The sequence below is a fragment of the Calypte anna genome, unplaced genomic scaffold (genome assembly GCF_003957555.1).
Source record: "Calypte anna isolate BGI_N300 unplaced genomic scaffold, bCalAnn1_v1.p scaffold_67_arrow_ctg1, whole genome shotgun sequence".
Classification (NCBI taxonomy): Eukaryota; Metazoa; Chordata; class Aves; order Apodiformes; family Trochilidae; genus Calypte; species Calypte anna.
This window is the reverse complement of record NW_022045523.1, coordinates 1-25966: the sequence shown is the minus strand read 5'-3', so window position 1 is coordinate 25966 and position 25966 is coordinate 1. Positions and strand designations below refer to the sequence as shown.

The 25966-nt window shown below is 52.8% G+C and overlaps 1 protein-coding gene across 3 annotated transcripts; it reads right to left on the bottom strand.

Moving 5' to 3' along the window:
* Positions 1–3: 3 nt before the first annotated feature.
* GATAD2B (GATA zinc finger domain containing 2B) lies at positions 4–20738 on the bottom strand. 3 transcript variants are annotated; one of them, XM_030468769.1, is made up of 11 exons: positions 20685–20738; positions 12728–13057; positions 8676–8805; positions 8307–8438; positions 7922–8053; positions 7051–7221; positions 6183–6498; positions 5317–5519; positions 4450–4560; positions 3696–3813; positions 4–309 (listed from the first exon to the last, which is right to left on the bottom strand). In XM_030468769.1, exons 2-11 carry the CDS (start codon positions 13054–13056, stop codon positions 176–178), a joined length of 1776 nt encoding a protein of 591 aa, XP_030324629.1. In that variant the 5' UTR covers position 13057; positions 20685–20738; the 3' UTR covers positions 4–175. The 3 variants fall into 3 exon arrangements, with proteins under 3 accessions (XP_030324629.1, XP_030324628.1, XP_030324630.1); XM_030468768.1 differs by lacking the exon at positions 20685–20738 and having other exon boundaries at positions 12728–13067; XM_030468770.1 differs by lacking the exon at positions 20685–20738 and having other exon boundaries at positions 8316–8438; positions 12728–13067.
* Between the last annotated feature and the right edge of the window lie 5228 nt (positions 20739–25966).

Genomic DNA, 25966 nt, shown 5'->3' with positions numbered 1-25966 from the left:
TTCTTTTTCTTCTTCTTGGTGTTGGGTTGTTTTTTTTTTCCTTTCCCCCGCGTACGGTAGGCACCAGTACGGGCACTGCATGCGACAGAAGGTGGGGAGGAGGACAAGGGGGCAAAAAAAGGAGGAGGAAGAGGAGGAAGAGGAGGAAGAGGAGGAGGGGGGTGGTCAGCAGGCGTTATTTCTGTCCACTGATGGACTGGGATATAGAACGAGGGGGGATCATATCCAGGAGATATTCCCTCTGCCTGTCTGCCAAACCGGATGCTTTGTGGCCTCCGATCCCAGCGTTCAGGTAAGCAATGTTCACACCTGGAAGAGAGAAAAAAGGTTGGAAAAGGGTGGGGGGGTCGCTCCTAGATCGGGGAAAACTCAGTGTGGCTTGAGAGGGGGGGGAGAGGCAGAAGGGAAAGAGCTCCCTCTAAAAACAATCAGCGGTTTGTAGACTAAAAACTGAAAAACGTCGCCTAAAAAGTCAAAAGCTGTCCCCCCCTGATTAAAAAGTATCTTTGGAGAGGTCAAACGCCCACCTTGAACTGTTTAAAATCATCCTAAGAGGTGTACTAGGGGTGAAAAGTTTGGGTTTTGAGGGCTGTTTTCCAAGAGTGCCCGGACACCAAAGACGATGCCACAGGATGTTCCCAGCTGAGCTTTAAATGACATTTTCTTATCTAGGATGTATTTCCATTTCCCCTTCACCTTCCCTTTCCCTTTCCCTTTTACTTTTGGGGCAGAATCCGGTTGGAGGTGTGTGACCAGTGGAGTCCCTCAGGGGTCGGTGCTGGGACCGGTGTTGGTCAATATCTTCATCAAGGACTTGGATGAGGGTATAGAATGTACCCTCAGCAAGTTTGCTGATGACACTAAGCTGGGAGGAGTGGCTGACACACCAGAGGGCTGTGCTGCCATTCAGAGAGACTTGGACAGGCTGGAGAGTTGGGCAGGGAGAAACATGATGAAGTTCAACAAGGGGAAGTGTAGAGTTTTGCATTTGGGGAAGAACAACCCGATGGCCCAGTATAGAATCATAGAATCATAGAATCATAGAATTAGCCGGGTTGGAAGGGACCTCAGAGATCATCTAGTCCAACCCTTGACCCACCGGAGCAGTTCCCAGCCCATGGCACTGAGTGCCACATCCAGTCTGTTTTTAAATGTCTCCAGGGACGGAGAATCTACCACCTCACCGGGCAGTCCATTCCATAGCCTGATCACCCTCTCCGTGAAGAAATTCTTTCTAATATCTAACCTAAACCTCCCCTGGCACAACTTAAGACCCTGCCCTCTTGTCTTGTTGAAGGTCGTCTGTGAAAAGAGTCCAGTTCCCACCTGGCTACAGCCTCCTTTCAGGGAGTTGTAGAGAGCAATGAGGTCTCCCCTGAGCCTCCTCTTCTCCAGGCTGAACAGCCCCAGCTCTCTCAGCCTCTCCTCATAGGGCCTGTGCTCGAGTCCCTTCACCAGCCTGGTTGCCCTCCTTTGGACCTGTTCCAGGACCTCTACATCCTTCTTAAACTGAGGGGCCCAGAACTGGACACAGGACTCAAGCTGTGGCCTCACCAGCGCTGAGCACAGGGGCAGAATCCCTTCCCTGGACCTGCTGGCCATGCTGTTTTTGATACAGGCCAGGATGCCATTGGCCTTCTTGGCCACCTGGGCACACTGCTGGCTCATGTTCAGTTTCTTGTCGATGCAGACTCTCAGGTTGGGGGCTGACCTGCTGGAGAGCAGCGTAGGTGAAAGAGACCTGGGGGTCCTGGTAGACAAGAGGATGACCATGAGCCAGCAATGTGCCCTTGTGGCCAAGAAGGCCAATGGCATCCTGGGGTGCATTAGAAAGGGGGTGGTTAGTAGGTCAAGAGAGGTTCTCCTCCCCCTCTATTCTGCATTGGTGAGGCCGCAGCTGGAGTATTGTGTCCAGTTCTGGGCCCCTCAGTTCAAGAAGGACAGGGAAGTGCTTGAAAGAGTCCAGCGCGGAGCTACTGAGATGATGAAGGGAGTGGAACATCTCCCTTCTGAGGAAAGGCTGAGGGAGCTGGGTCTCTTTAGTCTGGAGAAAAGGAGACTGAGGGGTGACCTCATCAATGTGTTCAAATATGTAAGGGGTGAGTGTCAGGGAGATGGAGTTAGGCTCTTCTCAGTGGTGACCAGTGATAGGACAAGGGGTAATGGGTGTAAATTGGAGCACAGGAGGTTCAAGTTGAATATCCGGAGGAATTGTTTTCCTGTAAGGGTGACAGAGCCCTGGAACAGGCTGCCCAGGGGGGTCGTGGAGTCTCCTTCGCTGGAGACATTCCAAACCCGCCTGGACACGTTCCTGCACGATGTACTCTAGGTGGCCCTGCTCTGGCAGGGGGGGTTGGACTAGATGATCTTTCGAGGTCCCTTCCAACCCCAAGGATTCTATGATTCTATGATCCTTAGAGTGAAAAAACATCCCTGAGGAATCCAAAAAACCCCCAGGGGCAAAAATCCATCCTCTAAAAACCCAAAACTCGCCCCAAAACTTGAAAGCCAGAGTTAAAAAGTGAAAATTCCTGCCCCAAAGAGTTAAAAGCAACTCCCAGAGTGAAAAAAGCATCCCTGAGGAGCGATCAAACCTCCCCAAGAAGTCAAAATCCCTCCCCAAAAAGTCAAAACCTTTCCCAGAAAGTCAAAAAACCTCTGCCCAAAGGAAAAAGCCTTTCCCCAAAATGAAAACTCTCCCCCCAAAATCAAAACCACACCTGAGAAGTCAATAAATCCCCAAAAGTCACAAAATGTCCTCAAAATACTAAAACTCTTCCCCAAAAAGTGAACACCCACCCCCAAAATGTCAAGGAAGCTCCTCCAAAACCTCCAAACCTTTCCCAGGATGTTAAAAAACCTTCCTCCAGAATTAAAACTCCCCCCCAAAGATTAAAAACCCACCTCAAAAGTCAAAAAACCTCCCCCCAAAACTAAAATCCTACCCCAAAAAACCCAAAACCCACCCCAGAAAGTCAAGGAACCTCCTGCAGAACCTCCAAACCCTTCCCAGGAAGTTCCCTCCAAATTAAAACTTCACCCCAAAAATTAAAACCCCACCTCAAAAGTCAAAAAACCTCCCCCCAAAAATAAAATTCTCCCCTTAAAATTAAATCTCCACCCCAAAAAACCCAAAACCCACCCTAAAATGTCAAGGAACCTCCTCCAGAACTTCCAAACCCTTCTCAGGATGTTAAAAAACCTTTCCCTAAAATTAAAACTTCACCCCAAAAATTAAAAACCCCACCTCAAAAGTCAAAAAACCTCCCCCCAAAAATAAAATCCTCCCTCTAAAACTAAAACCCTACCCCAAAAAGCCCAAAACCCACCCCAGAAAGTCAAGGAACCTTCTCCAGAACTTCCAAACCGTTCCCTGGATGTTAAAAAACCTTTCCCTAAAATTAAAACTTCACCCCAAAAATTAAAAACCCACCTCAAAAGTCAAAATCTATTTCCAAAAAGTCAAAGAAACTTTCCCAAAACTTAAAATCCTCCCCTTAAAATTAAATCCCCACCCCAAGAAGACCAAAACCCACCCCAAAATGTCAAGGAACCTCCTGCAAAACCTCCAAAGCCTTCCCAGGAAGTCAAGAACATTTCCTCCCCCTAAAGTAAAACCCCAGACTTAAAAATCAAAGATCCCTCTTCCAGAAATCCCACCCTTCCTCCCCAGAATTCCCATCCCAGGACCTCACCTGGCATCCCCAGGAGCCCGCCTGCCACCGAGAGCTGCGGCGCTTGGGCGAAGTTGGAGAGCATGGAGCGAGCAGAAGTGGGGAGGCCACGCTGCAGCGAGCTCTGGGGCTGTGGGGCCTGAGGAGAAAGAGGTGGGAATGGTGGAACTGAGGTGGAAACACCCAAAAGTGGTGGGGGAGGGAAGCGAGGGGGGTGGGTGAAGGAGCTGAGGTGGTTTGTTGGGTGGTGGAACCCGTAAGGAGGTCATCGGGAGGTGAAGGAGGTGTTGGGTGGGGTGGGACCAATGTGGGGTGGAGCTGGATGGGGAAATGGGGTGCAGGGGACTTGGGTGATGTGGGATTTTTTCCCAACACTCTACACAAAGAGGCAAAGAAACTCCAGGAAGTCAAAAACCACCTTCAGGGAATCAAAAGCTCTTCCCAAAGAGATGAAGAACCTCCATGAAGTCAAAAGTCATCTCCAAGGAATCAAAATCCCTCCCCGGAAAGATAAAGAACCTTCCCAAAGAGTCAGAAATCATCCTCGAGGGAATCCCTTCACAAAAGGACCAAGAAACCTCCTCCAAGAGTCAAAAACCATCTCCAAAGAATCCAACTCCAAGAATCATCTCCAAGGAAGTGTTGAAGCCCAAGCTTGCCGGGGCTTGGAGCAAGCTGGGTTTATGGGAGGTGTCCCCATGACCAGGGGTTGGGATTGGTTGGTCTTGAAGGTCCTTGATCCCCCCCAAACCCATCCCGTGGTTCCGTGGCTCACCTGCCGGAGCGTGTGGTGCCTCAGGATGTTCTCCTGTTTGGTGACACTGGAGACGGCGGGCGCGGCGGTGGGGGAGAGGGCTGCCTGCTGCTGGAGCCTCTGCTCAATCTCCTGAGAAACAACCAAAACCATCCCGTGAAGATCTCAACCTCCCAGAGTTGAGACCACCAGGCCCCAGTTCTGGGTTGTGGAAGGAAAAGGATTTTCTCCCCCCCCCCAGTGCAGCCTGGGAGCTCCAGGAGCTCCTGGAACAGAGGGCAAGGAGCTCCAGGGGGTTCTGAAGCTCCAGAGGGTCCCAGAGCCTGGAGCTCCAGAGGGTCCCACAGTAGGAAGCTTCAGGGGGTCACAGAACTTGGGGCAGGGAGCTCCAGGAGGTTCTAAAGCTCAGGGTGAGGAGCTCAAGAGGGTCCCAGAGTCCAGGGGCCCAGGAGGTCATAGAGCCCAGAGCTCCAGGTGGTCCCAGAACCAAGTGTGAGAAGCTCCACAGGGTCCCAAAGCCCAGGGCAGGGAGGTGCAGGGGATCTGGAAGTGAAGAGCTCCATGGTGTCCCAGAGCAAGGAGATGCAGATGGTCCTGGAGCCCAGAGCAGGGAACTCCAGGGGGTATCAGAGTGAGGAGATCCAGAAGGTCCCAGAACCTGGGGCATGGAGTTCCAGGGGTTCCCAGAATCTGAGGCATGGAATTCCAGGGGGCCCCAGAGACTGGGGTGGGGAGTTCCAGGAGCAGAGAGCTCCAGGGGATTTCAGAGTGAGGGGCTTCAAGAGGCTCCAGCACCTGGGGAGTGGAGTTCCAGGAGGTCCTGGAACCCAACCTGAGATCTCCAGGAGATCCCAGTGTCCTCCAGCCCCCCCCTCCAGCAGCACCCACCTGCTCCTGCTGCAAGGCTTTGACGAAGGCGTTCTTGAGGCGGTTGGTGTGCTCGGCCTTCAAGGCCTTCTTCTGGTTGGAAGTCATGCACTGCTCGCAGAGGATCTTCCCATTTTTCTCCTGCTTCCAGTGAGGGGTGAAGTCCGTGCGGCACTGGGCGCAGACGAAGGGCTCCACGCGCAGGAGGGACGCGCAGCTTTTCCCTGGGAGGCACCAAAACGTGGGAGTCAGGTGGTAAAATGGGAGAGAAATGGCTTTTCAGGACAGGGTTCTGGCAGAGACAACCCCAAGAGCAGTATCCTGGAGAAACTGCACCCCAGAAGAACCCGGGATCAACTCAACAAGACCAGGAAGAGCTCGGTGCGGGAAGAGGCACCATGCGGCGGGAAGAGCCCCAGCTCCATCCTGGTGACAATGAGTTGGGAGGCAAAACCTCCCTGATCCCTCTCCAGGAATGGCAACTCCTCCAAGGGTGGGACCTCCTCCAAGGATGGCACCTCCTCCAAGGATGGCAACTCCTCCAGGGATGGGGCCTCCTCCAGGGATGGAACCTCCACCAAGGATGGGGCCTCCACCAAGGATGGAACCTCCACCAAGGATGGAACCTCCACCAAGGATGAGGCCTCCTCCAAGGATGGAACCTCCACCAAGGATGGGGCCTCCTCCAAAGATGGGGCCTCCTCCAGGGATGGAACCTCCACCAAGGAGTTGGCATCTCTGCTCCCAAACAACCCAAATCTCCCAACTCTCAACAGGACAACCCACCAAGCCCAGAAATGTTCTCCCAAGCTCTTTGGTGGTTTGCTCCCCAAAAGAAGACAAAAGGAAGGGGTGGGATTGGGCGGGTGGTGGAACCTCCTGCTCACCTTGGCTGTCGATCACGCTCTGCACCACCTCCTCCAGCCCCACCATGTAGATGAATTCGCTGTTGGCGGCGCTGGGTAAGAAATGGAGGAGGGGGGCGGGGGGTTTTGGGGGGGGGATCTCCAGCAGGGTCTTCTCCAGCTGCTTGCGCAGAGCCAGTTTGGCGGCCGCCTGGGAGTTGGCGGCGTCGTTGAGAGCACTGGGGCTGGGGAGGGGGGAGGAGACCCGGTTGACGGTGCCGGGTTGGATGTGAGAGGCAAGGTTCATGTAGATGGCTGAAGAGGATGTCCGCTGGCAAGGAACTGAAGGACTTGATTGCTGGAGAGGGAAGAAGAATCCCAATGAATCCACTTTTCCCCTACAACCTCTCAAAGGAGCTGAGGGAGGAGGATTCTCTGCTCCCAGCTCCCTCAAGAGGACCCGAGGTGGCACGTGATGGGATTTGGGAGCAGGGATGGCAGCTCAGAACCAAAAAAAAAAAAAAAAATCAGTTCCAGTGCTAAGGAGCTGCTGGTGGCCTCAAGGTGTGACAAGACCTGTCACCCAAGAGGTGACCACCAGCCTGTCACCCAACCGGCCCTTTTCTCAAGGTGTGAGAAACATTTCTCAAGGTGTCATCACACCTTCAGGTGATGCCAAGGAGCAAGAAAACCCCAAAGAGTCCCCAACCCTCTCCAGATCATCTCCCAAAGCTTGGAGGACACAGTTGGTCCTCTACAGACCACCCAGAAGCTGTTCCCAGGAGAAAGGTTTGAGCTCCAAGGCCTCAGCCTCATCAAAGCCTCCATTTTCCTTTCTTGCCAAACCCCCCCAAAACAAGTGTCCCCCCCAAAAAAAATCCACCCCCAGGAGGGCAGAGCAGGAGCCCACCGGTTGGTAGTTGATGGCTGGATTCATGCTTGGAGTTGTCGTGCGGATGAGGCCGGGTTTGGGGGGGACCCTCTGGCCCTGGAGCTGGGCAGGGTTTGGAGCGATCACACGCTGGGACATCAGCATGTGGGGCAGGGTCGTGTTTGTGGCTGACCTAATGACACTGTGACCCTGAGAAGAGAGGAGACAGGAAATCAGGAGATTCACAAGGAAAACAAACAATAAAAATAATAAAAAACCAACCCACAAAAAAAAAAAAAAAGTTCCCCAAAACCCAGGACCTGAGGCCAACTGGAACTCTGAGGTCCACCAGACCTCCAGTCAACACCTTTGCTGGTGAGAGGTTGAGATGTCACCCAGAAAAGGAGCTCAGGGGACAGTGATGGAGCTCCAGGATGGTTTGGAAGGAAGATGGGTTTGTCCTTCAGAACCTGGTTTAACCCTTAGAGATTTGGTTTAACTTGGAGGAACCTGGTTTAACCCTCAGGAACCTGGTTTAGCCCTTGGGAACCTGGTTTAACCAACACAGTTTAGCTCCCAGGAACATGGTTTAACCCTCAGTAACCTGGTTTAACCTGCAGGAACATGGTTTAACCCTCAGTAACCTGGTTTAACCTGCAGGAACCTGGTTTAACCTGCAGGAACCTGGTTTAGCCCCGGAACTCGGTAGAGCTGGGTTCATGGTTGGACCTCATCTGCAGAGAGAACTTCCCAGACCAACTGTGGGAGCCCAAACTCAAGATGCTGAGAACTTCCACCATCAACCTACTTCTTGGACCAAGAGTCTTGGTCAGGCACTGACAAATCTGCAGCATTTTGTGTGTGCACCAAGGGAAGTTCTCAAGGTTGGAGCAGCAAACGGGTGCCTCACCTGTAATGTCCTTAAATTCTGAGGCTCAACCCCCTGAGCTCCAGGCCTGGAGGGAAGCTTGGACAGTCCCTGCTGTCCCACGTGAGCAGGAGATGGTTGGACAATAGACGCCGCGTTCTGGACAACCGGAGTCTGGGTGGAGAGAAGATGGGAAGTGGCATCAGGGGACTGGGAAAAAAAAAACCCAGGGACAGAGCCTTGGTGATGCCAACACCATCACTTCAGAGCTGTGGAGATTAGGGCTGAACCTCCACACCTGGGGAAGAAATATCCCCCAGGAGGACACAGGCAGTGTGAAGGAAGGTCCAAGGTTTTGTGGTCACTTGCTCTGCCAGGACAAGCAGTTCCCCTGTCCCACCCCAATCCCAAACACTCCAGGTTTCACCTTCTGTACCACGTTCTCCTTCTGCAGCTGACTTTGCCTCAGTTTCTTCAGCAAGACCAGCCTGGCTTCCTCCAGTCGGAGCTCATCCCTCAGCTGCTTGATCAGCTGCTGTCTCTCCTCAATGCTTTTACCCTGCAAAAAAAAAAAAAAGGCAGGAAAAAAAAACAACCCCCCAAAAAAACAACAGCCCAAACCTTGGTGGCCAGAACCTTCAACCAAAGGAAGTTTGTCCCACAGAGAAGCAAAATGCTGGCCAGAAGTTGCTCAGAAAACCCCCCCCCAACCTCCCCCAGAGTACCTAAATCCTTGGGGAAAGGAGAAATGCTCCTGGGGTAGGAGGGTTTTGGGATAATCTGGTGACCTCCTTACCTTAAACATCTCTAAGTTTGCTGCTTTGAGTCTTTCCTCCATGCGAGAGCTGGAGCGGGGACTGGAGGCTTCGTTATCAGAGAGGACAATGATGTCTGGGGAGGGGGTCAATCGGCCTCTGTCCTGGTCACTGGGGAAGAGAGGGGAAAAAAAAAACCCCAGGCTGAGAGGATTTCAGTGGGAAATTTGGGAGGGGGATGAATTCCTCCTCCACCATGGATGGGACAGCAGTTTGGGGATGATGAGAAGCTCCAGGAGGATAAAGTCCCCAAATTCAGAGCAATGTGACTGCTCTGAGCCAACCTCAAGGTAAAGCTGTATGAGGAGGTCACTCTGGAATCATAGAATCATGGAATGTTGGGGGCTGGAAAGGAGCTCCAGAGATGATGGAGTCCAACCCCGCAGGATCACCCAGGGCAGGACACCCAGGGACACATCCAGGGGGGGCTGGAAGCCTCCAGAGAAGGAGACTCCAGAACCTCTCAGGGCAGCCTGGGCCCCCCTCACCCTCACAGGGATGAAGTTTCTCCTCAGCCTGAGCTGGAACTTCCCATGTTCCAGCTCCAACCCCGGATTCCTTGGCCACCACTGAACTGAGATTGGCCTCAGCCTCTTGCCCCCCACCCTCAGCTCTTGATGGACATTCAGAAGATCCTCTCAGCCTTCTCCAGGCTGAACAGTTCTCTCACTCTTTCTCCCCAGCAGAGATCTCCAAGTCCCTTCAGCACCCTCACAGCTCTCCCTTGGCCTCTCTCCAGTAGATCTCTGTCTCTCTGGAACTGGGGAGCCCCAAACTGGATCCAGGATTCCAGGGGTGGTCTCCCCAAGGCAGAGCAGAGGGGGAGGAGAACTTCCCTGGATCTGCTGGATACTTTTCCTGATGCCCCCCAGGACACCACTGTCCCTCTTGGCCACATTGCTGACCCCTGGAGAATTTCCTGGCCACCAGGACCCCAAGGGCTTTCTCCATGGAGCTGCTTTCCAGCAGCACCTCCCCTCATCTGTCCTGGGGCTTGGGCTTCTTCCTCCCCAGCTGCAGGACTCCACACTTGTCCTGCTTGAACTTCAGGATGTTCACCACCTCTCCAGATCTGGCTGGAGAGCAGCACAACCTCCTGGTGTCCCAGCCACCCCTCCCAGCTTGCTCTCATCCCCCAACTTGCTGAGGGGACACCTCCAGCACCCTCAACACCCCGGAGGAAGCACAGAGCCAAAGGCCAAATCCCATGGAGTTGGATGGAGAGGATGCTGGGAGCAGATGCTGCTTCCCCAGGGTGGTTTTGCCTTTGGCAGCTTCAGCTCCCAAATGTTCCAACTGCACTTCCAAGCTCCAGAGCTGCAGAGGTGTCACCTTCTCCACCAGAGGTGTCACCTTCTCCACTGTAGGTGTCACCTTCTCCACCCCAGCCCCAAGTGGAGGTGTTTTGCAGGTTGCTCTTCAGCTGGAGAAAGGCAGCTTGAAAGGGTTTTGAAAACCAAAATCCAATCAAATCAAAGCTCTGAGAGCTCTTAGCTGCTTGGACACAGTTCTGGGTGGTGTCTGTGGGTTCATTGGTTGTTTCAGAGCCCTTTTGGGGCCATCACACACTCCTGGTGCCACACAGACATAGAATCCTCTGAGTAGTGGATATCCTGCTGGTGTGGAACCCCTGCCCATGCCCCATGGATGCAACCCAGGGATTTTCCAGCTGCTGCTCCCTCCCCAGAGAGGAAAAAGCCCTTTCTCAGGTGGTAGGAAGGTAGATGGATGAGTAACCAATGATGGAGCAACCACTGATGGAGAACACCAGATCTTCTTGCTCCTCTTGCATCCTCACTCACACCCAGAGCACTAAAGCATCAGAATTTAAAGCAGGATTTTCCTCAATTCCAGTGATTCTGAGGCTTCCTGGGGATTCTTCTCCAGGAGCATCCAGCTCCAGCCAGGTTGTTTTCTTTCCATCCCATCAAGGCAGAAGGGAAGTTGGGGAGGAAAAAAAAAAAATCCAACGTTTCAGGGGAAAGAGATCACCTGCAAGAGGGGCCTGGAGACCTCAGGGTTGGGTTCTTGACTTTGACCAAGGCAAAAGGGGGAATTAGAACAAAACTGCTGAAAGGAGAGAGAGGGCACGAGAGGCAGAGGTGAGGAGATGTGGAGCCACCTCCAGTTGAGTTTTGTATCAGCATTTATCACCTCCAGAAATTAAATCCATGAGTATCACCCCTGCTGTCTCACCCAGGAGGGATTTTGGGGAAGAACTGGGCTTTTTAGAGGTGCAACACCCTTCAGGAGAGCTTGGAGCAGGACACCACTCAACCTCGAGTGCTGGCAAAGGGTGTTGCTCCTTCCTGAAAGCTCCCACCCCCGTGGGGCACAATAAAAACATGTGGGGTGACCAGGAAGAGAGAAATCATTCATCTTCTCATGAAAGGAAAAGAATTCTGGTGGTTTCCTCCTTCCCACCTCCAGGTCTGCTCCCCACTTCTCATGGTCTCCAAGCCAAAGGGTGAGAGATAAGCGAGCGTCTAGAAATTAATATTTCTGATATTTATTATGCTGAAAGCACCCAGAAACTTTCAAATTCCACCTTCATCACCTGCTCACCAGTCCCCTTGGGGTCAGGAGCCCTCCGGGGGGGGTTCTGCAAGTGACCACCAACCCCCCCCGACAACATGACACATCAATGAGGACAAAATGATCCCCACTGGAACTCATCTGAGGCACCAAGAAATGGCTCTGGTTGGAAGGGACCTTCCAAGTCCACCTAATCCAACCCCCTGCCATAAGCTGGGCCATCTACAACCAGATGTTCACAGCCCCATCCAACCTGACCCTGAATATCTTCAGGGATGGGACATCTACCAACTCTCAGGGCAACCTGGGCCAGGGTCTCATCACCTTCATCCTAAAAAATGTCCTTCCACCCAGCCTGAATCTCCTCCCTCTTCCAGTTGCAAACCATCAACCCTTGTCCCACCTCTACAGACCCTGCTCAAAAGTTTGTCCTCATCTTTCTCATCAGTATTGAGAGGCCAAGGAGGGTCTTCTCCAGGCTGAACCACCCCAACTCTCAGCCTGTCCTCACAGCAGAGCTGCTCCATCCTCACCACCCCCAGAAGCACAGGCAGAACCTCCCTGGGATCTACAAGTCACCACCACCAACCCCCCTGCTCCAGCAGCTCCACATCTCTCCTGTTCCAAGGATCCCAAAACTGGACTGAGGGGCCAGGGAGGTCACCCCAGAGAGGAGCAAAAGGGAGAGAATCCCCTCCCTCAACCAGCCCAGGCCATGGTTGCTGCCACCATACATTGCCAGCTTCTCATCCACCAAAACCTCATGTTGAACATCCAGAGATCACAAGGAGAAACCTCTCCTGGAAAACAGACAGCACTCAACATTTCATGGGCTTCTCATGAGCAGGTTCATGTTCCACAGGAAAAAACATCTCCTTGTTCCTGACACAGACTCCTGCCCAACCCTGGTCAGGTCCAAGAGTGACCACAGGCACCACCCACATCACATCTGGCTTTCAGATCAACACAGGACTTCTGGTGCCAGGTTTGTTGGTGCTAATAAAACATCCTGGCTGGAGAAGAAGCTAAATCTTCTCCTTCCCACACACCAGCAGGGCCTGCTCTGCCAGCCACCCCACTGCTGGAGCTTCTGAGGCCGAATGGATGGATGGATGGATGGAGGAACCCAAATCCAGCTGGTGTTGGGGTGGAATAATAAAGGGCAGGAGAAGCAAAACCCACGAAAGAAGAGTGCTGAAACCCTTCCAGATGGATGGATGGATGGAGGAGCCCAAATACAGATGGTGCTGGGGTGGAATAAGAAAGGGCAGGAGAAGCAAAACCCACGAAAGAAGAGTGCTAAAACCCTTCCAGAGAAATCCTCCGGGGGGGAAAAGGCTCCGCTCCTCGGTGTTGAGCCAAAGGGAGTTGGTGGAGCCCAGGAAGCCTCCTCTGGGCCCACGAAACATCCATTTAATTCCCAGCTAAGGTTCTCACATCGGGTTGAGCCCATGATTGGCACCAGGCAAGGCAGAGACAGGAGGGATTTGGCACCTACCTTCTCCTGGCACTCATATCCACCGGCTCGTCGTTGATGTTCTCCTTGCCCGGCCTCCCCGCAGTCCTCCCCTCCCCATGGGGCCTCAGGCTCCCGTTCAGCTTTTCCTCGTAGACTTTCACCCCGTCCTGTTTCACCGGGAGCTCGTGAGGCACCTCCAAGCCCGAGAGGTCTTTCCTCTTCAGCAAGGCCAACATCTTCAGGCGTTCCATCGCCTCGTGCCCTTCCATCTTCAACCTCTTGGCCAGGACGTCCTCCCGCTCATCCGCTTGGTCCAAGCTGCGTTTCAGGAGGTTGAGGCGCAGAGCGTCTTCCGTCATCCTGTCCATCCTGCATGGGGGACACCACTGTCAGGAACCCGGCAAAAAGCTGAGGGAGAAGCAGCTGAACCCCCCCCCAACACACACACAGAGCCCCCCCCCCAAAAGGGGAAGAAGCTCCAAGCCCAACCTCCCCCCTCGGGTGCACCCAACCTCCCACGCACCGGCGTGCGGTGACCTGCAGCGCTCTGCGCCTCAACCCCCGGCCCGAACCAGCCCGGCCAGGAGTTTCCCAAGGAGAAGAAGAAGCACCCCAGGGGTGAGAGCACCCCAAAGCCCTTCGGGGGGGGAGGACACCAACAAGATCGACTGGAAAGAGGAGATGGAAAACACAGAGTCGTCCGGGGACACCACGCGGGGACACCACCCGGGCCCCTCCTCGCCTCGGCGTCTGCGCCACTTCGCCGCTTTGGGGTTTGCGAGGGATCCTGAGGCGGGGGCTGAGCCCCCCACAACTCCTGCCCAAGGCCAAGCTTGAGAGCAAGTTTCCCAAATCCAAACAAACCCCCCCTTCCCACGCTGTTTTTCCTGCTTTCTACCCTTTTGAAGCCGCCCCGTTTGGCAGCCAGGAACGCGAGGAACCTTCTCCCTCAAAGGATGAAGACACCGGAGCATCCCCACCCACGCTCGCTCTCCATCTTCCCTGGCTTCTCCTCCAGGTGCAAAAATGCCCCGCAGGGAACAGATGCAGTTAAAAAAAGAGGGGGATCAACCACAGAGCCCAACCCAACCCCATCCCTTTGCTCCCGAGCTGATAGGAACAAACTACAACCCCAAAAACATGAAAGTCAAGGGAGCTCCACTGGGCAAGAACAGCTTGGGGAGGTCTTCACCCCCTGACAGGAGGACTGGGGGGGTGCTGACACCCAACCGGGGCAGAAGGAAGAATGAAAAAGTGGTTGTCTCAAAAAAGCTGATGGGTTTTTTTAGCTCTGTTGTTGAAAGTCTGAGCTGAGAGGCAAGGAACCGAACCTTGGGCACCTCCAAGGTGGAGCCTCCTCCACTTGATTCTGTCACGAGACAAAGCATCACTGAGCCCAACTCCTGCCAGGAGGAGGTTGTCCTGGCTCAGTTTTAAATCCCCTGTAATTACACATCTCCCCAGGTTCAGCCTGCACCCGAGTTCAACCTCGGCATCGAGGTCTCAAAGGCACAAACGGCACTGGAGAATCTTTCCTCTCAAAAGAAAAGGAGGACAGCAGCAGAAACAAACACAAATCTGCCACAAAACAGCAACAGCCACCAAAAAAAAGTCCAGTTTGGCACAGCCCCACTCCCCAGAGGCTGCCACGTTCACCAGGAGCACCTTGGACTTCTTTCTCCTCGATGGTCTCTGCAGGAAAGTGTGCGTCTCCGGCACCCAGATTGAGCAAGGCAAGCGTGGGCAGGCTGAGGAAGACACAGGAGATGATGTTCTCTCTCCACCCCCACCTTCAAGTACTGACCCTGGGTGAAATGGAAGCCCCGAGTGGGGCTGGATTGGTGGAGGCACCACCAGAGAATGGAGGAGGCTCCACCGCACCCCGTGCTGCGGTCTGGGAAAGCGCCGGAGCTCCAATTAACTCAGCCATGAAAGAGCTTCCATGGCTCCTTCCTCCACTTCTGAGAGATGAAAGTGAGTGAGGAGGAGGAGGAGAAGTCCCAGCTACCTGGCAGACAAAGGCCCAAGCACGGGGAGGCAGCTCAGGAGCTTTCCAACCAGCGTTTGCTTGAGGCCACGTGGAAAAAATCGTCCTTGAGTGGTGGCACCGACCCACAGCGCGGTCAAGGCCACCTCCAGGTTCCTCCTGCTTTGTCCCCAGGACCTCAGCTCCATGCTGAGACATCAGGAGTGTATTCTTGCTTCAGCCACCCCAAAACACCACCCACCCAGCTGGTGCCACCTCACCCCAGCAGCGAATTGGGGACAATGTCACTTGGTTAGGGCTCAGGACTCCAAAACCTCGCGCTGCTCCATGCATGGGGACATCCATGCATGGGGACATTCCCCACCGGGTGTTCTGGCACCAGGACAAACACAGCTGGAAGGTGGGAAAAGGAATGAAAAGAGTGCAGCCAGGAGGTTTTGGCTTCCCAAAAGCACAGCTGTCTCCTTCTGGCCTTCAGAAAGGTGGAGAGATGTCCCCAACATGAGGAAAAGCATCAGAACGTTGGTAAAGTGTGAAGGTCTTAAAGAACACAAAAAGGTGAGAGCTGCACCTGAAGGTGCCACAGGCAAAAAAATAAAGGGAGGTACCCAAAGGGAGGGTTGGTGGGTTCTGAGGAGGCTTCAGGTGGAGCCAACCTCTTCACCAGTAGGGACTGGAAGAGGTTCCCTGGCCCAGGCTGCCCCAGGGTGGTGGTGGAGTCCCCATCCCTGGAGGGGTTCACAAAACACGTAGATATGGCACATGGGGACATGGTTCAGTGGGTATGGTGGGGTTGGGATGGACTTGATGATCTTGGAGGGCTTTTCCAACCTTGATTCCATGATTCTGTGAGCTTGAAGGTGGCTGCCCCATGCCCCAGGCCAGGCTGGATGGGGCTTGGAGGAACCTGGGCTGGTGAGAGGTGCCCCTGACCACATCAAGGGGTGGCCTGAGCTTTAAGGTCCCATCCCACCCACAGCAGTCCATGATTCCATGAGTTTAGGATCTTGTTCCATCCTGGTACCACATCCCAGAGCATCCTGGGCACGAAGCTGGAGGACAAGAGCTTTGTCCTTGGGGAAGTTGAGAAAACGCCGTCTCGGGACACCAAAAAGGAATGAAAGAAATGAAACAACAAAGACCGAGGAGAAAACCCAGCAACCCCCAGCAGCTGAGCAGCCCATGGAGGAGCCATCCCCCCCCTGGTGGAGCAGAGATGGGATCTGAAGGGTTTTCACCCCACCCTCCCCTCCAGCCTGAGTGGCTTCAGCACCAGAAGACATCAAAAGGGTCCTTATGAGGAAGAGGTCCCACAGCTGTTTCATCCTTCCAAGAGGAGGTTTCTCCAGAGCTGGGAAGGAGCAGGAGCTTTCAGCCAGATTCAATCAAAATTAAATCAGGCTTCCAATTGTTGCCTGACTGGGGCCCTTCAGCTGCCAGGAGGGGGAAAGGGAAAAGCTTTTCCAGAGCTGGGTAAGGCAAAGGGGAGAACGTTCACCTTCCCCCAAGAGTAGCAGCAGCTCCTTCACCCAGAAGCTGCTGAGATGAAGGTCGGGAAGCGGCGCTGCTGACACACAGTGACCCAACCCAGAGATCCAAGGTGCTCCTGGTGGCTTTCCCGAGAAATCCCCCTCATCCAGAAGACCTCAGGGAGTGAAGCCCTTGAGCTGGAGGCCCCGAGGAGCTGGAGGTCCACCTGGAGAACGGGGGAGGCAACGGGTAAGGACGCCGGCACGCCGGCACCGCAAACCGGATCAACCGGACCCGTTGGCCTCAGGCAAAACCCTCCTGGAGATGTGGAGCATCCCAAGGAGCTGGCTGGGCTTCTGGTTTTCAAAAATATTAATAAGAAATTGTAATCAGGTTCTCAAATGGTGGAAAAAAAAAAAAAAAAAAAAAGCAACAACAAACTCAAAGCTTTCAGGGAAAAACCATGAGAAGGATAAACCACAGTTTGCTGCTGCCTCGATTTACCTCCAGTTGCAACTCCGAAGGTGAAGGAGCTTTCCTGACATTCCCAGAATAAAAAGTGAGTTTAGATCCAACGTTTAAAAGGCTCCGAGAAGAAGAAAGGCAAAAGAGGAGCAGGAAGGTCCAAGAGAAGAACTGAAGCATCCTGAAGCTCAAACATCTTCTAAGAAGCCCCCGGGAGAACTTCGGCATCACCTCCAGCAGGAGCTCAGGACAAGTGCTTGGTGCACAGATGCTCTTCCCAAGAGTTCCAGGTGCATAAATCCAAGAGAATCGTGCCCAGTGCCCGTCCGTGCCGCCGGCGTTGGCTCCGTCCTCCCACGCTGCTCCAGAGGTTCCTTTGGCTCCGGGCGGTTTCGCTTCGCCGGCACTCGCCGGACGGGTTTGCCCTTCCCAGACAAACAAAGCAGCACCCGGGTCGGGAGTTTCTGGTTGATAGAGCACCCAGCAGGGAAATCAAAACCACCCCAAAAAAAAGAAAAAAAAAAAAAACCAAACTGGAACCATCCAAACCGGGCCAAAGGAATGAATATTCAAGCAGAGAAACAAGTAAATCCAAGGAGCTGATCCAGCTGGTTCCTGGGTGGAGGAATCTCCTGGTGATGGTGGGACCAACATCTGGCACCGTCCGAAGTGAGTGTGGAGTTTCTTGAGGGAAGGGTCCAAAAGCCCCTCCCTGCCTGTCCTTCAGGGTCCCCTGTCCCTGTCCTTCAGGGTGTTTGTCCTTCCTCAGCTCCAAGCACATCATCCAGCCAGGATTCCCAACTGATGGGTGGGAACGACCAACAGAGCTGGAAGGAGATCCTGGGCCATCCCACCTGCCCCACTGAGTGCCAAGGAAGCCAAGTTCCATGTCCCCAGGGCCAGAAGCAGCCTAAATCCACAGCTCAGTGTCACTCCCAGCTCCAGCCTGGATTTCACACTGGATTTTGTCCCAGAAGGAATCATCCCCACTGGGAGGAGAGATTTGGGAGTTAACATGGCTACCCCCACCCCCTGAAATCAAGCCTGAGGAGGACACAACCACCTTCACACACAATTTGGGGCTGGGTTGGTTCCAAAAAGGTTGGAAGAGCAAAAGAAACCTGTCTGTCACACATGAGGACACGGGGACACGACTTGGGAACCTCAGCATCCAAATCCCAACACCCCCATCTCCAACCTGGCCTTCAACACTTCCAGGGACGAGGCAGCCACAGCTTCTTGGAACCACCACCCTCAGACCAAAGAATTTCTTCCTCATCCCCATGAACGTTTGCAGGGCCCCAGTGCTCATCTATCCCTGGGTAGGCCCTCTAACCACCATCGTGGTGAATCCCACCAGAACCACTGCAATTTCAGTATTAAATTAATCCCCCTGGACATCCAGGTGCCATCATTTAGATGTTCAAACCATTACTGGTGGAACAAATCTATTTGACACCAAGTTCTGCCGGGCTCCAGGAGCAGAAACTGCATTTACACTCATGGAAAAGTGGCCAAGTCCAACTTACCTTCTGCTCAAACCCCACTTTTCCAGCCTGGAATCACCTGATTCAAACTTCAAAAGAAACAGAGCCTGGAGAAAAACCCAAAGGGTTTCACCCCCGTTGGGCTCCGTGGGCTGAAATCGCGCGACTAAAAAGTGGCACGTGCCCCCTCTCCCAGGTCTTGGCTTCCATCTAGGGCTGCCTCCAACCCAACCTCTCGGTTGTAAAACGCCTTCTGACACAGCAGACAGACAAAATGGCTGGCTCCCAGGGCGAGCATTTCCATACAATGCTATCAAAAAAAAAAAAAAAAAAAAAAAAAAAGGCAAAGAACCTAAAAAGGTTAATTACGACTCAACGGCTCGGCGAGAGATTCGGCGGGGAGGTGGAGGGAAAGGGCTGGAAGCAGTGGTGGGGGTGGACTGAAGAAATCAATTTTCAAATCTCCTGATTGAATCAAAAGCCATGATCCTCTCTGAACCCTGGGAGTTGTCAAGAAATCCTCCAGTGGGTTGGGGGTTATTGTGCTCCTCCAGCCCCGTGGAGGAATTTGATCCGCAGGTAAGAATTAAAGCCAAAAAACCCCCCCAAAACCAACCCCCCACGACCAAAAAAAAAAGGCAAGAGGTAAAGCTCCGCGGCGGAGATTTGGATCAAGAAGGTGCAGAGGAGGTTTTAAAGGCACACACACAGCCCCAAAACGCAGCCTTAACAAAGAGAAAAAGAGCTGACAGGCTCTGGGAAACGATTCGCCGAGCGTAAAAAAAGCGGAGTCATTCATAAATCGATGGGGAGGGGGGGTGGTGGTGGTGTGAAGCTGGGGGTTTCTCCCTGCCCGTTCCCTCTGGCCTCAGAAAGGAGACAAAAAAAGCCAAAAAAAGACAAAGGGAAGGTTTGGAGGAGCCAAACCCCGAGGTTGGGTTGCCACAAGCTCCAGGAGGTGCTGGGTGGTTGCGGCAGCCCGTAAATTCCTCGGGTCGTTGCAGCACGAAGTCATCAAAACCACTTCTGCCCTTTCCCCCCCTTTTCCTTTTCACCCCCAGCAGACATTGAACCCCCCCCTTAAATCCCATCTTCCCCCCCCAATTCCTCCTCCTCTCCTCACCAAGCTCAGTGGAAAAAGGAAATTCAGAAACTGAAGATAAAACATCTGACTCTGGGTCTGCCGGCGGGACGGCCCCGAGCAACTTCCCCATCCCACTGGGTCAGATCCCTGTGGCCATAGCACAGGGGGGGGGGTGGGGGGTGAAGACCCCAAGACCCCCACACACACAGCCCAAGACCCCCAGATCGCTCCTGTCTTGGATTCTGCACCCCCCCAGGTTGAGTTTTGGCGCAAAGGTGTGGAGAAAGAAAAAAGTGTTTCTCCTTCTTTTCCCAGCTAAGTTTGGGGTTAAGTTTAAGGCAAGATGGAGGTGGGATCCTCAAAAATCCCAAATGAGCCCCCCCTGAATCATTTTTAAGTTGTGGAAGGATGGGGGAGAGGGAGAAACAAACTGAAATGAAAGGAGATTTCCCAAAAGAGGGGGAAAAAAACGGATACAGATGTTTCGGGGAGGGGGTGGGGACGGGAAGGTCCCTGAGGGAAAAAGAAAAAAAAAAAGAGAAATAAAAGGGAAAAGGGAAGAGAAAGAGAAGGGAAAAGGAAGGGAAAGGGAGTGCTGGGCTTCCTCAGCCTCCATCCTCCTCCTCCTCCTCCTGGCTGGGATGACGCAGGCTCTGCCTTATATAACGCCCGGAGAGTTCCTCGACTGCGGCCTCGGGCTTTGTGCGCGCGGCGGCGCCGGAGGAGAAACCCCCAAAAAAAACCCCCAAATGGAGCAAAAATTCCTTCAGGGAAGAGACATAGAAATGTCTGGGGTGTTTTGGGGGGGGTTAAATAGGTGGGAGAAGGGTTGGCCAAGGGGTGGGTTGAGTGGGAGGTGGGGTTGGGGTTGTTTTGGGGGGGGGTGGTCGTGAAAAGGGGATGGGAAGAGGTGGAAAAGTCCTGGTGGGAAGTAGAGAGAGGAAGAGGAGGTGCTGGTCCATAGAGAGGCTTTTGTTCAGGGCAATAAAATAAAAAAAAAAAAGAAGTTTGGGGCAAAAAAAAACAAAAAAAGAGGTGAAAAAAATGAAGGGGGAAAAAAATGAGGGGGAAAAGTGAAGTTAAAAAAGAAATGAAGTGGAAAATGAAATTAAGGATGGAATTGGGGGTGGAATTAGAAATGGGATTGGGGATGGGATTAGGGAGGAAATTAGAAATATTGAAAAGGAAATAAAAGGGAGTAAAAATAGAATGAAAGTAAAAATGAAGCAAAATGGAATAAAAATGGGAAGATGAAATAATAATGGGGAAAACGTTAGAAAAATGAAATAAACAAAATGAAACGTGGAAGAAATTTAAGAATGAACAAGAAATTGAAAACGAACTAAAATTGAAACAACCAACGAGCTCCAAATCAAATTAAATTTTTTTTTTTTTTCCAAAAGATGAGAAATAAATAAAGGAGATTTGGAAAAAAATGATCTTAATAAGGAGTCAAAATGAAAAAAAAAAAAAACCAACAAACCAGGGCCAGTTTGTACTTACAGGTCCAACCTTCCTGCTGCCTCCTCCAGCTGTCAAGAAAATCAGGGAGCAAAGAAGGGGGGAGAGGAACGGGAAGGGGGGAGCGGGGCTGGGGTGGCCCCCGGTGCCATCCCCCTCCAGGGACCTGCAGGGACCCCGGCACTTCCCTGCCAATCATACGCCGCGGTACTGTTATGTTAAACAAAAGAAGAAGGGGGGGGTGAAAGGGGGGGGGGGGGGGATGCTTGACTTTTACCCAGCATGCCTCGCGGGGGCAGGGAAAGGGGGAAAAAAAAAAAATGGGAAAAAAAAAAAAAAAAAAAAAAAAAAAAAAAAAAAATCCCAAACCAAACCCCCAAACCAGTTGCAACCGGTTTGGAACCTCGGAGTAAGGAATTTGTTCGGCGTTCCCTGGAGTTTTGGGGTCATTTTGGAAGAGGTTGGGGTTTTGGGAAGGGGGGGGGGGGGGTTTGGTGTCCCCTCCCTTCTTGTTCTTCCTCCCCCCCCCCCCAAAAAAACCTCCTGCCAGCAGCTCCTGGCCCTCAGCCAAACTTTGTCTTCATTCATCAGAGGAGCTCCTGCTCCTCTCCCAAGGGATTTTAACTCTTTCCTGACCAGGAAGGATTAAACACCCCCCTCCCGTTTTCCAAAACCTGACCCCCACCCCGAAAAATAAAAATAAAATAAAAGCTCCAGAAATTGCTCCTCAAGGTTCCACGTGGGGGGTTTGGCCACCAGCACAAAATCATCGGAATCAACTAGGAGGGCAAAAAGCATCCTGGATCTTCTGAGTGAGGTGCTGAAGGTGCTGGGGATGGACACAGAGGTGGTGGAACAACACCAGGAGGAGATCCTGGAGCTGTTGGAAAGGTTGGAGCAGCTCTGGAGTCAGACTGAGAGAGTTGGGGGTGTCCAGTCTGGAGAAGGCTCCATGGAGACCTTAGAGCACCTGAAGGAGCTTCAGATCCCTCCAAGTGGGACCTTCAGACCTGGAGGGGCTCCAGGAAAGCTGGGGAGGGACTGTGGATAAGGGGCTGGAGGGATGGGATGAGAGGGAATGGCTTGGAACTGGAAGAGGGGAGATGGAGAGGAGAAATTGGGGAGAAATTCTTTGGGGTGAGGGTGCTGAGCCCCAGGTTGCCCCCCCAGAAGCTGTGGCTGCCCCATCCCTGGAATTGTTGGAGGTTTGGATGGGGTTTGGAGCACTCTGGGCTGGTGGGAGGGATCCCTGTCCATAGCAGAGGTGGGAATGGGTGGGATTTAAGGTCTCTTCCAGCCCAGCCCATTCCATGATTCCCAGGAACATCATGAGAACAAGCCCTGCACATGGGGGAATCTCCCCCACCCATGGGACAGCAGAACCTGGGCTGATATCCCACTGAATCCCTCCCAAACCCCAGAAGGTTTGGAAGAGCCCCACAGTGGGCTCAGGACCTCATCTCTTCCCTCCTCCTGGAAGCTCCATAGGAATTTCGTTCATGGCAGCACCCAAACCCCAAGGAGAACCCAAGTCCTGCAGGTCTTGGAGGAAGGTGAAGGAAAGGAGGTCCCTGAGGGTGGGAGGGACAGAAGATGAAGTGCAGGAGGAAGCAGCAGGGAGGGTGATGAGAACAAGGCAGAGGTCTCACTAAGGTGCATTTTGAGGGCCCAGCACACCAAGCAGCTCCTCCAAAAGCCACAAGGACAGAACTGCTCCCTGGGTGTCTCAGCCCAGCAGCTTCTGGTAAAATGGGAATTCACTGATTTATCTTTTTTTTGGTGCTGAAAGCAGAAATTAAACCAGTGTTGGCTTGGGGCTGCAAGGCAGGATGCAGAAGGCCAGAAATGGTGAAGCCCAGGGATGGAGAACCCCAGGGATCTCAGAGATGGGAGAACCTGGGGGATGGAGAAGCCAGGAGATGGGAGAACCTTAGAGATGGGAGAACCCCTGGGATGGAGAACCCCTGAGATGGAGAACCCAGGAGATGGAGAACCCAGGAGATGGAGAACTCCAGGAGATGGAGAACTCCAGGAGATGGAGAACTCCAGGAATAGGGAATCCTGGAGATGGAAAACCCCAGGGATGGGAGAACCAGGGGGATGGAGAAGCCAGGAGATGGGAGAACCCCAGAGATGGGAGAACCCTGGAGATGGAGAACCCCTAAGATGGAGAACCCAGGAGATGGGAGAACCCCTGGGATGGGGAATCTTGGAGATGGAAAACCCCAGGGATGGGAGAAGCCCTGAGATGGGAGAACCTGGGAGATGGAGAAGCCAGGAGATGGGAGAACCCTGGAGATGGAAAACCCCAGGGATGTAGAATCTCAGAGATGGAGAATCCAGGAGATGGGAGAACCCCTGGGATGGGGAACCCTGGAGATGGAAAACCCCAGGGATGGGAGAACCTGGGGGATGGAGAAGCCAGGAGATGGGAGAACCCATGAATGGGGAACCCTGGAGATGGAAAACCCCAAGGACAGGAGAACCCCTGAAGATGGGAGAACCCAGGGATGGGAGAACCCCAGGGATGGAGAGTGCCAGGGATGGCAGGCTGATGTGACAGTGAGGGCAGAGTACCACACTTCCCCATCCCAAACATCTCCCCATAAACATCCACCTTGGTTAAAAACCTTGGAGAACTTTGGAATGACCATTTCCTTCTCCCCAGGCCCTTCCACCCATCTCACTGCCCCTCACTTCCATCTCCACCACATTCCACCATTCATTCCCAGCTGAAGGCAGAGTCCTCACCACACTCGGTACCGGGACGGGTCCACTCCAAACCTTCTCCATCAATAACCTGGATCCAGGATTTCCCAAAGCTGGTGGGGATCCCTTCCCCAAAACTTGGCTTTGCCACACCCAACAGTTTAAAGGAACCCACTGGTGGCACCACTTGGTTCTGAAAACTGCAGACACCTCCCATTTTGGGTTGCATTTTGGGTTTCCTGACACCTTTCCTCCTCCTGGCTGTCAAAATCTTTCAGAAGTGGGATGGAGGACAGGGCAGAAGAGATGTGAGGGATGTTCAACCACCCCTGGTTTGATGGAGAGGGTTTCATCTCTGCTTTCATCATCTTCCATCCCTTCCAACCCAACCCATTCCATGATTCTGGGAAACCAATCATGTCCTGGGCTGCATCAGCAGAAACATTGCCAGGTGGGTGAGGGAGGGGATTCTTCACCTCTGCTCTGTTCTGCTGAGACCCCACCTGGAGTTCTGGGGCCCTTTAAGGTCCCTTCCAACCCAACCCAACCCAACCCAACCCAACTCATTTCATGACTGGGGAGGAGCCAAAGATTTATTTCCAACATTTCTCCCCAGTTCTAAACTCAGCCAGAATGAAACCTCTGGTGGTATCCAGGGCAGGTCAATGACCACAGCAGACAAGGGAAGGGTTGGGGTTCACCAGGACTCACTCCTCTTTTGCTTGTTCCTCACCTGCACTGTCCCTTGGGAACCACTCCTCTCCCAAGCTTTTCTCCTCCAAACCCAAAGGATTTAGGAATAAATCCCTTTCTCCTTCTGACTTCTGGGCTTCCCTTCCTTCTGACAGCAAGCAGATCATCATCATCATCATCATCACCACAGAGTTCAGACTAAAGAAGAGCTTTGAAGAACTGCTTGTTAGAACTGAAGATGAATTCAGGGGGGAAAAGGATGATTTGAAACAAACCAACCCAAACCATTTACAGTTCAATGGGACTTCTGGAAGGAGAATTCCCCAAGAAAACTCCCAAGAAGCAGAACAACCTTCAGGGGGAAAAGCCCAAGATTGGCTCCTCTGGCTCATCTTGATTGCTAACTTCACCAGATGGGTCTTGCTGAGACCAAGTGACCACCCTGTGCCCACCCCAACCTCACCCCACTGCCACCTCCCAACGCTTGGGGTGGTGAATTTTGGAGGAGCAGAAGGAATGAGAGGGAAAGGAGCAAAAGTCCACGGGAGAGGCAAAGCAACAACAACAAAAAAAACCCACCAGGGGAGGAGAAATTAAAGGATCTGAGGCTACCAAGGAGAAAAGGGGCAGGAGAGGAACACCTGGAACTGCCAGATGGTGCCCAGGCATTTCTTAATCCTGGAATAATAAGGGTGGAAAAGCTCTCTAAGCCCATCCAGTCCCACCTTCCATCCCAAGGCTTGCAGCACACTTCCCACTCCAGTGTTGGTTCTCCCAAATCCCAATGGAGCAGGAGGAGCAACCCCCACCCAGCCCAGACAGGAGATTATTCCAAAAAAAAACCCAAACAAAATAAACCAAAACAGGGATCTGATCTCCACCCTTTCCAAACAAACCCATCCCCATCCTGTCCCTGTTTCAGAGGAAAAGGGGGATGGTCCAGGGGTACCAACAGAGATTCTGGGAATCAATTGCCTGTTGCTCCAAATCCTCTTTAAATCCACAAAAAAAAACCAACCCAAAAAAGATCTAAAGAGCTTTATCTCTTGGCTGCTGAGAGGCCACCACGTACTGGAGGAGCAGATGGTTTCACTGTGGACGTGGGAGCAGTGTCCCCACCACTGTGGGTTTCCTATAACCACCACCAAGCACCCTTAAAAGGGGAGGTTTAAACTGGGAGCAAACTGGGAGCAGCCCTGGATTTCCAGCTCCTGCCCAGTCCCATGCCCTGGTGGGGCCATTCCTTCAGCCACCTCATCCAGAACCATTTTAAAGCTCTTCAGCACTTGCCTGGGCAACCAAAATGGGTTTTAGAAGTCTGGAAAAATGGCAAAGTGTTCCCATTTTCACCTCCAGGTTACAAGAACCCCACCCAGCCCAGACAAGAAACACACAAACCAAACTCAGGATGATTGGAGCCTTCAAGATCCATGTCCTGCCCCCCTCCCTCCTGCTTTCTCAGCTCTTTTGGCTTTTCAGGGAGAAAAGGGAAGTTTCTTTAACTCACAAAGTGATTCTGCTGCAGGGAAAGGGAAAAAAACTGAAGTCTCCCTGCAGCCAAAAAAGGTTTGATCAATCACTGAAGGTGAAGCAATCTCACTTCTCCTTGAACTTCAGGTGATCCTTCTTCCTTCCTTCCCCTCCTGCTCCTCCACGGGCTCCCCAACTTTTGCAAATCTTCATCCTGGAGAAGTTCTTGCACAGATTGAGGAGACTGGAGGTGATTTACTCCCCCTCAGCCCCTCCTTAGGGGAAAATCTGGAGGTTGGTCTCCAAGCAGTGGAATTTTAGGAGGGCACATCCTCCTTCCTTGCTGGAAGCTTGAAGCAAACCTTCCCATCTGGTTCTCTGGGAAGGGAGCATAAGGTTTTTGGTGGTAAAAACCCTGGGTTTAGGCCTCAATATTGAACTGAGAAGGAAAA

Coding starts and splice junctions, on each gene's coding strand:
- GATAD2B (XM_030468769.1), bottom strand. CDS start 13,056: ATGGACAGGATGACGGAAGACGCTCTGCGCCTCAACCTCCTGAAACGC. Junction 8,439..8,675: donor CAAACTTAGAGATGTTTAAG/GTAAGGAGGTCA, acceptor TTTTTTTTGCAG/GGTAAAAGCATTGAGGAGAG. Junction 5,520..6,182: donor GAGCGTGATCGACAGCCAAG/GTGAGCAGGAGG, acceptor GGTGCCTCCCAG/GGAAAAGCTGCGCGTCCCTC.